The sequence below is a fragment of the Akebia trifoliata genome, chromosome 7 (assembly GCF_017979445.1).
Source record: "Akebia trifoliata isolate Shusen 1 chromosome 7, ASM1797944v1, whole genome shotgun sequence".
Lineage (NCBI taxonomy): Eukaryota > Viridiplantae > Streptophyta > Magnoliopsida > Ranunculales > Lardizabalaceae > Akebia > Akebia trifoliata.
The window spans coordinates 7434291-7444527 of NC_141381.1; the positions used below are offsets into that span (position 1 = coordinate 7434291).

The 10237-nt window shown below is 33.6% G+C and overlaps 1 protein-coding gene across 1 annotated transcript; it reads right to left on the minus strand.

The window, feature by feature from the left end:
* Window positions 1-6140: 6140 nt before the first annotated feature.
* On the minus strand, window positions 6141-9630 carry LOC147398148 (myb-related protein 308-like). The gene is made up of 3 exons (XM_086447296.1): window positions 9436-9630; window positions 7664-7793; window positions 6141-6707 (listed from the first exon to the last, which is right to left on the minus strand). Exons 1-3 carry the CDS (start codon window positions 9566-9568, stop codon window positions 6281-6283), a joined length of 690 nt encoding a protein of 229 aa, XP_086303422.1. The 5' UTR covers window positions 9569-9630; the 3' UTR covers window positions 6141-6280.
* Window positions 9631-10237: the final 607 nt, after the last annotated feature.

Here is a 10237-nt window from a genome sequence, read left to right on the forward strand (position 1 = left end):
TGTCTTGGACAGTCGTTTTTTTTCCGACTGTCTTGGACAGTCGTTTTTAAAAAACCACTCCTTTTAAAACGACTCGTTTTCCGACTGTAGGGGCAGTCGTTTTTTGCGCATTATGACGTAGTGATGCATTAACTAGACAGTTTGAGGACAACAAGATAGCAACTCTTTCGGTATCTTATTTTTCCATATTGGATGAGATTAAAGCTGAGTGGTTTTAGCATCCACAAACTCAACAAGTAATAGAGAAGTTTCAACTGGATCCCAATCTCATTCCAAATACTCCTTAGATGATGATTGACTGAAATATAAAGAACGCTTGGTTTTGGTTCCAAACTCAAGCCTTAAAGACAATTTTGCACAAGTTTTATGCAACACTTCTTGGAGGTCATTTGGGGTATTTGAGGACCTTTAAGAGGTTGTCTCATGGTTTATTGGAAAGGGATACAAAAGGATGTTAAAAAATTTGTGGCTGAATGCAACACTTGCCAAAGACACAAATCTAAGACAGTAGAACCCCCGGGATTATTGCAGCCTAATCAGATTCTAGATCAAGTATGGGCCAACTTATCCATGGATTTTATTGAAGGGCTGCCACCTTCAAAGGGAAAGAATACCACAATGGTAGTTGTTGATCGTTTCTTGAAGTATGCTTTTCAGCATTAGCTCATCCCTACACTGCAACCATTGTGGCACAAACATTTGTGGCTGATGTTTCAAAACTCCATGGTATGCCACAATCTATAATGTCAGACTGTGATCCCATTTTTATTAGTAATTTCTGGTAAGAGTACTTTAAGCTATGAGGAAGTGAATTAAGGATGAGCACTGCATACCATCAAACGGAGGTGATGAATCGTTGTTTAGAAACATACCTATGTTGTTTCACTAGTTCACAACCTAAACAATGGATTCGATTCTTACCATGGGTAGAATGGTGGTACAACACAACATTCCAATCGACAATGAAGATGACTCCATTTGAGGTGGTGTATGGTTTTCCACCACCAACAATCCTCTCATATATGCCGGGGTCCACCAACATTGAGCAGGTAGATTGTGACTTCAGAGATAGGGATCAGCTACTTCGCACACTAAAGGATAACCTGCTCAATATCGTATGAAAATGCAAGCTGATAGAAACAAGAGTGAGCGGGTGTTTCAAGTGGATGATTGTGTTTGTCTTCGACTTCAGCCTTAACGGCAAATTACATTGGCGAAACGGGCTAACTTCAAACTATCCCCATGATTTTATGGCCCCTTTAAAATCCTAGAACTTATCGGACCAGTAACATATCGTCTTGATTTACTAGATGATTCTAGGCTACATCCTGTGTTCCATGTTTCATGCCTTAAGAAGAAGTTGGGGAAACATGTCACCACACAACCCAAACTGCCTCCATTGACAGAAGATGGCTTCTTGCATTCATAACCACATGCTATTCTAGATCACAGACATGTCAAGCGCCATAATCGAGCAATCATTGAAGTTCTTATTTAGTGGTCCAGCCTTCCACCAGAAGAGGCAACATGGGAGGTGTTATACAAGTTGTAGGAATTCTTTCCAGACTTTCAGCCTTGAAGATAAGATTGTTTTCAAGGGGGGTTGAATGATGCGATCACTTCTTACACGTGTTGTCACTCATGTGCCTCTTTATTTATTTATTAATTCCGTAAATCTCTGTTTCTTTTTTATCCTTTAGAATAGTTCCTAATCTTAGGAGATATGGACTGCTAGATTTTAGGAAAGTTACCAAGTTGGTCAGGGATTTATCTATTGAAAAAAGACCTGACCTGATTGAATAAAGCTTTTAAGTTTTTAAATACAAATTATCGTGCTCTAGCACGAGAGGAACTACCCTTCCCTCTAAGTGGGTCAATTATCCAAGAAACTGAATTTTATAGGGTTCAGTTTTATCAAAAATGGGTGATCCTCTTTACCCCTAACAGATCATTTCCCTATACTATTAAGGGAGCAATCCCCCAAGGATTGAATAGTTCTAGAAGTCTGATCGAAGGTAAACAGCCACCCCAATCAGTCTCCAAAAACCACGGTTTTCTCTCTCTAGACCCAACTTAGGGAACCTTACTTTATAGACACTGATGGCCCTATTTCTTACGAGAACTATAAGGCCTTGGTCTTTCTTAATAGACTGATGAAAAATTAATGACCAAGTAAACTTACAAATAAATAAATAAAACTTAATTTTTTCTTTCCAAAATCTTCCATCTTCTCTCTTTTTTTTACCCCACAGATCACTTCAGCCTTCAAATGCCCTTATCTCTATCTACCCCTATGAACTGGGTTCATTCTTGAGTGGTGAACCATGCACTGTACGTGAACTCGAATTCTAACTGAATAAACACAAGAATCAGGTAACATATATATAAACACCAATGTACCACCAAATAAGAAAGAAGAACAATCAAAAGATAAAAGGAGGAGAGAAAATTCTCATTCAAACATTAATTACTCTACATGTTTGACATTAGAAAATCAATTACAAAAGATTTGGAACTTGGAGTGTTGATGGATTCTTAATCTCTATCCCTTATATCAAGGGTTATTTTTGGACTTCAATTTTAAAAGAACTAGTGTACTGTATGTATAGGTAGGGATGTACATTCAGGTAAACCCGAACCGAACTAAACTGAATTTTCGGATTTGGTTTGGGTTTAGTTAAAATTGAGACCAACCTGTTAATTCTTAGTGCGGGTTCTAATTCCAATGGTTGAGATCAATCCGAGAGTTTTGGGTAAATTTTGTATTCAGATTCGGTCTGGGTAAATCCAAAATTTTGAAATTGAAATATCTAATTATAAAAAGTGAGTTTAAGAGACTTGAATCAAGGATGTTGTAAAGCCACACCACAAGTCCTTACCAACTTGCTAAGTGAGCTATTTTGTTAGAATTTATAACAATTAATATATTATAATAACTCGGATTTATAAACATATATAAATATAAACCTATATATATATATATATATATATATATTACAAATAACTATATAACTTAGATATATTTATATAAATATTTTATTTTTGTAATTATATAAATTGTATTATTTATAAATAACTATATAACTTGTACTTATAAATATATCCAAAATAAATAAATTAAAAATAAAATCATAACTCTTTTATTGATGAAATTGTAAAATTACATTGAAACATTGAGTATAAAAGTAAATTATAAAATTAAACTACTTACGATTATAAAAATGGGGAGTCACCGCATTACAATAGTTTGAATATATCTTAATTAGGTAAGTACCCATTCATTTTATCTATCATACGTACAACTCAACCTAATTTTTGTATAAAATTAAACTACGTATAAAAGTCAATATATTTTGCATTTAATAAAGAATAATATATAATTCTTTTATGTAATTTCAATTTGTACCGTAACATACATAAAAAGTATACCTTGAATTGAAGTCCATTATAAATCAGAAGTAATGCATATTTTGCTAGTTGTATTTTATATTAAATTCTTAATTTTTATTTTTTAATTTTTAAATATTTTCATTACATCTCATTTCATTGTATTTCTAGAAATATTTTCAAAATTAAGAAAATACGCTTTTTGAATAAATTATTTATAATATATTTTTTTAATTACTAAAAATAGCATATCTGTCACAAAAAAAATTTAACGATTTTCTATTGCATTCTTTCTGCATCATATGACTATGTGCTTATTTCACCGGTGGTTGATCAATTAAGTAGATTTTGAGTTATATCGAGTTGTTATCTTCTTTGATACATTTTTTTTTTTATGTGTTTCTTCATTGTGCTCATTTCAGTAGATGTACTAAAATTTTACTACAATAATTGTATTTTAACTTTTTTGTTTTAGTTCTGTCTAGGTTTACAACATCTATTAATGTAAAATGTTGTCATGTCTCAGATCAAAATCTTTCGAATTTTTTTGAGAGATTAATATTAGGATTAGAGGCTTTGGGGCTCATTTCTAATCTCGTAAATAAATAAATTAAAATCAATATTAAAATTTTAAGGATTATCATAATTTTGAATTGATTATTAATATTTTGATAATCTATTATATAAAAATTAACACTAAAATAAAAAATAATAGAGATTTATTAGACTTCACTTGGAGGTAGAGAAAAAATATAAAAAATGGGAAAACAAGATATTACTAATAATATGAATGGATATATGGCCCATCCCTTGGTGATTCTACGTGTCAAAAATCATTGTGTTTGATAACTTGTATCCACTAGATTTAATCTCTTGAAAAAAGAACTCAAATCCAATGATTAAAAATCATTACTAAGACAATGTTATAATCAATGGATGGACATCACCAATCAAACTGATTTATTTTTTGTGCAGATTCACTAAGGGATGGACCAAATATCCATACGATTAGTGCAGATTCACCCTCTACATGGCATAGAATGGAGTGCCACCTGACCTTGGTTATAAACGGGACACCTGACTGGATCCCTAGTCTTAATCATTAGGATGACATAGGAATTTGCATTAGGAGGTGAGGTAGTTGTATGGAAAAATGTAGGTAATTGATGACTTGCTGAAACTTCCATGAAAATGAATATTTCCATGAGAACATGGGAAGATGAAGCAGTGTTTAGGTGGAAGAGAGTTAGAGAGAGTAGCATGTGTCAACCACCATATGCACACCTCCTAACCACCTACACAAAAAAACAAAGAAAAAGAAGAAAAAAGAGGTTCATGAATGGATAAAAGTCAGTGTTTAGGATTTCCAGAAAGGACACTATAAAATTCAAGTTGATCAGTAAGGCTGAATAAAAGTAAGATTAAAAAAAATAAATAAAATAAATAAAATAAATAAATATTTGGTCTTGATCCAAGTTGTTGAAAATTGACAGCCATCGGATTCCCAAAATTTAAAATCAAACGTTATTATTATTTTTAAATATATATTTTTATTTTATTTTTTATGCTACATGGATATTGGATATAGGAGGTCAGGAAACTTTCCTTATTAAAGAAAGGGCGTTTCATTCAAATTTGAGAGTTGGGCTTTTGAAATTGTAACTGACTTCATCTTTCATTCTTACTAACATTCATGGGACCACATGGATTGCTAGGTTGGTCAAACAACACTATAGACTTTATGGTGTGGATTAGATTTTTTTTATTTTTTATTTTTGAAAATAGACAATCAATTTGACTCTGGAATTTAAAATGAAAATTAAACTGTTAAAAATAATCAATCATGTTTTATTTTATTTTATTTTTTTGAGGAAAAGTGTTTTTCTAACTAGAGGTCTTTTTTTTTTTCAAGTAAACCCATTTAACTGAAATTTCAGTTCATGAATGGATGCCCAACCCTTTCTCAACACTTGTATGTAGCGTCTTTGTTTTTAATGAATGGGTGGCTCCCTTCTAAAACCTTACTAATGACACTCATAATTAAGTAGCATTCAACTGAATTTGAGTGTGCAGAGAACCATCAATTGTCTCCGACTGTATAATCCTTATATCTCGAGGAAAAAAGCATCTATGGTTTCATCACACTGTAGTGCAACCTAGAATAAATTTTATAGTGGCACACCTTCTCATGCCATCATATCTATGGATTTAGTTCATTTCCTCTTTCTTATGTCTTTGTTGTGAGCTTTTGTTGGAAGAAAAAAAACGTTACAAATTAGAGGAGTGACTTAAACCGAGTACATTTTGGTTGTTTTAAGATTGGCAGTTTCCCTTATATTAAAGTAAATGAAGAAAACTACTCTCTTATGCAGTAAAACTCCAACCCAATAGTTTATCTTATCTATACTTTGATTTTCTATCAATTTGGAGAGATGTCGTGGGCAAGAGAATTCAGTCCAAATCTCTCTCTCTCTCTCTCTCTCTCTCTCTCTCTCTATATATATATATATATATATATATATATATATATTGTGCCAAACATTATGCCAAACATTTTTTCAATGTATGAGGAGATCATCCTCACTTAAAATCAGCTCATTCCAAAACTTCTAACCCCATCAATACTGGTTTACAAAAATTGGACGGTCCACGATTTTTCAACTTGTAAATTAGGGTTAGAAGTTTTGGAATGAGCTGATTTTTTGTGAGGATGATCTCTTCACCATAGAGATCATCAGTGAAGTGATCATCCTCACCAAAAATTCAGCCCATTCCGAAACTTCTAACCCCTATTTTAATAAATGTTTAGCACAATGGTTGGCTCTCTTTGGGGCCTCCGAACGCTTCCCATATATCCATATCCATATATATATATATATATATATATATACATTCATTTAAAGAGAAGCAGTGCAGGAGAAGGTTCGCTCTTGAGTTCCATTGTTATTTTCGGCTTGTCTTGTTGTTCCTCTCCTATGCGAGTAGGATACTTAGAAGGATCAATGGTCATTGTAAGATCAAGATTCAAATCAGGCAAGATATATGTATCGTCCTCCACGAAACTTTCCTCATCGGAAACCTGATCAATGACGGCATAAGATTTTGAAGGTTGACATGATTGACATGCCTGGTTCTTCGACCTAGACGACGTGGTAGTAGTGGAGACAGATTGATTTTGAGGACAAGGGATGTTATGGCTCAAACGATGTTTATTGAGATCGATACCCATTCTTATAAGCTTTCTCCTTAGATGAGAGTTCCAGTAGTTCTTCACCTCGTTGTCCGTACGTCCGGGCAGCCTCCCAGCTATCAATGACCACCTGAGAAGCCAACATACTTACTACACAAATTACTGTTGGTGTAACAAAAAATTATTAGCTCATGCATGGATAATTTCTTTTTCGAATTATATAACATATAATAACTGACAATTATAGTTTCCGGAGAGGGAAAGGGAGAAAATGGTGCAGGAAAAGATTAAATATAGTAGCAGGACACCATGCTGTTTTAAAAAAAGGAAGAAAAATCAAGGGAATTGTCAAACTAGACACAATAAACCTTAATTCTATTTGAAATTGCACAATAAAATTAAAGATAATTACAAAAAAGTGATCAACTTTTGATGAATTTAAGATTTCGGCTCACTATTCATTTTAATTACCAAAACGTGAACGATAACGAATTCAGAGGTTTTTAAAGTGACTATTTCACGGGTTTAAAGTGACAATTTCACAGGTTTAAAGTGGCTAAATGGAAATAGTCACTTTAAATGCTCGAAATAATCACTTTAAAATCTCCAAATTCGTTACCATTCTGAAAATTTTTTAGCAAAAATATGTTCATTCATGTTTTGTTAATTAAAATGAGAATTGTAAATAATTCATTTTCAGTTCACACAATGGTAATTCACCCGAAAAGATAATTAATTAGGACAATCATTTATAAGGTTTTCAATTACAATGATAAGGGTGATGTATGACTTGTAAGGAAACCTACAACTCATTAATGTGTTTTTGTGCGTTATAGATTTTCATTACAATTATACTAAAAAATATTTTGAGTAAAGATTCTTGGACATAACTATTTTATTGAATGAAATCTTTTTTTTAAGTTCTGGATAATGGATTGGTGGTTAGTAACTAGTAGGTGAAGACAGATTTGGAACCCAGGTCGTAGTATCAACACTAATCGACTTCAACCAACTTATTAAGATGACACCTTAAATTAATTGAAATGAAACTAACAATTAAGAGAGAAGGGGGCTAATATTTCGCACCGATTGCCTAAGAGTGCATGGAGCCTTATGATAAGGTTCTCTTCATCTTCCGTAAAGTTGCCTCGTTTAAGGTTTGGCCTTAGATAATTAATCCACCTCAACCTGCAACTTTTACCGCAGCGAAGCAAGCCTAATTGATAAAAACAAAATCCATAGGTACACCATTAGTTTTTATTTTAATTCTTTACACTGGTTATTAAGATATATAGATACTAAGAAAAAATTACCCAAACTTGTGCAACTTTTGCTAAGATTCCCATTTCAGTAAATTGTTTATTTTAAGAAACTCCCCCCAAACTCTCCTACATGGATGTGCATGAGCCATAGATTTTTTCTTGGGATACACAACTGAACATATTTATGGGGATTGCAGTTGTGTATCCCGATGAAAAAAATCTATGATTCATGCACGTGCCACATCAAGAGAGTTTGGGGGGAGTTAGAAAATCAAGACTCTTGTTTTAATTCCCAAAATATGAACAATGAAATCACAGGTTTTTTAAAGTGACAATCTTGCTTATAAAAATTAAAACATGGCCGAGTTTGCGAGATCACATCAATTTAGTCTAAAAGTGATATATATATATATATATATATATATATATATATATATATATATATATTATATATATATATATATATATATATATTATGTCTGCTAAATAAATGAGATTTGTATTGATGAAAAGGGAATAACCCTTAATTTTACCAGCCTATAATAATAGGCAAAGAAAGTATTTCCCCATTAAAAGCTCCTTTAACAGAGGAGGGGAGATCATCAAAGTCAGCAAAAACAGATGAAGTTGTACATGAAAGGGTATGTAAAAGAGTCGGGATCCTATGCACCCAGCGTGGAGGATTGAAGCCCTCCTCCCACACTTCAATAAGGCCACGTAATGCCACGTAAGACACAATTCAAGGGATTGATGCCTGAAGAGTTGGGATCCTATGCAGGGGCAGAGCTAGTAAGTATTTGGTGGGGGCAATTGCCCCAACAAAACTTTGAGTCGCCCTATATTTTCAACTAATTACATGTCCCATTTGTCCCCCTCTCACCTCTTTCCCCATTTGCCCCCATGCTCTCATCTCCCTCTAATTTTTGCCCCACCCTTTCAATTTTTTGTTGATGACATTGCCTCTTGACTGGACCTTCTCATCTATTAATTGGAAATGACCTAAGTATCATTTTCTTCAATTTCTAACCAAAAACCTCTGAATTTCTCCCTAAAACCATTCATCTTCAAGTTCTTCAACTATACAACTAACTATAATTTGCCCCCACTACAAGAAAATCCTGGCTTTGCCCCTGATCCTATGCACCCAGGGTGGAGGAATAAAACCCTCCTCCCACACCTCAATACATGACACGTTAGACACATTACAAAGAAATTTTGAAAAGGAGATATTTTAGTCTTCAATTCCTTAAAATATGGCTTACATGACAAGTATTGAGGTGTGAGTGGAGGGATTTTTTTCCTCCTCTCTAGGTGCACCCGTTCTTGATTCATGATGGAAATATCTCCTTTTAAAAATTTTCTAAGATTATGACTTACGTGGCATGTGTTGAGGTGTGAGAGAAGGGTTATAATCCTCCACCCTGGGTGCATATGCTATTTGGACTCCTATGAAAAACCTCGTTGATATATAAGTGGTGATGAAAAATAATTTTCAAAACGGTGGAGTACGATTTTGGAATTAAAATGAATAATATACTGGAATGAAAATCTATAGAATGGGTAATATAAGAGTGATATTGTTGTAAAATTACAAACCTGCAGCTAGAGGGACAGAACGCCAGCACACTTCACCATGGGTTTGCATGTATTTTATGAGTTTCTGATCTTCTTCCTTAGACCAAACTCCTTTATTCTTATTATCTTGCTTATCACAACAAGGTTTCCTCATTTAAATAATTCTCACACGTAGCACAACAGAGAGAGAGATACCAAAGCCTTGTAGTTGTAGCCTAGCCTTGCCTTGTAAATATATATAATATAAGGTGGTTTTAAGAGTGGGTTTGACTGTTGCCTTTGACTGGCGGTTTGCTCGTGTTCTTGTGTGAGTGACAGATGAGAGGTGATCGAGCTACTATTAGCCTTGATGCGGTGATGGTTGCTAAAGTCTACTTTTTGTACTAATTCAATGTAAAATAAAAAAGGATAAGGATCGAGAACCATGTCTCGTACCTATTTTAGGTAAGGTAGCACCCATATTATGCCACGTGGATTTGAAGGGGAACCACCAAGCGCATACGTGGATATGTGGTTTATCTCTTGGTGAACCTACCAACAAAAAATTGTAGCATTTGATAACTTGGACCTACGAAACTCTTAAAAAAGAGTTTAAATCAAACAATCATAAATCATTCTTAAAACAGTACTAGTATCAATGGATGCACATCACTAATCAAATTGATCTTTTGTATGCAGATTCATCAAGTGATGAATCACATATTCATACAATCACTAGGTCTCAAACAATTCCATGTGGCATAAAATGGGGTGTCACCTGACTTGATTAGATACAAGACACTGTTATGGATCCCTACTCAATAAATAAATAAATAAATGATTT

What these genes read in the sequence shown, in the direction of transcription:
- LOC147398148 (XM_086447296.1), bottom strand. Translation starts at nt 9,568, where the DNA reads ATGAGGAAACCTTGTTGTGATAAGCAAGATAATAAGAATAAAGGAGTT. An exon ending in TTCTGTCCCTCTAGCTGCAG is followed by an intron (nt 7,794 to 9,435) that starts GTTTGTAATTTT and finishes TTTATCAATTAG; the next exon opens with GCTTGCTTCGCTGCGGTAAA. An exon ending in CATGCACTCTTAGGCAATCG is followed by an intron (nt 6,708 to 7,663) that starts GTGCGAAATATT and finishes TTGGCTTCTCAG; the next exon opens with GTGGTCATTGATAGCTGGGA.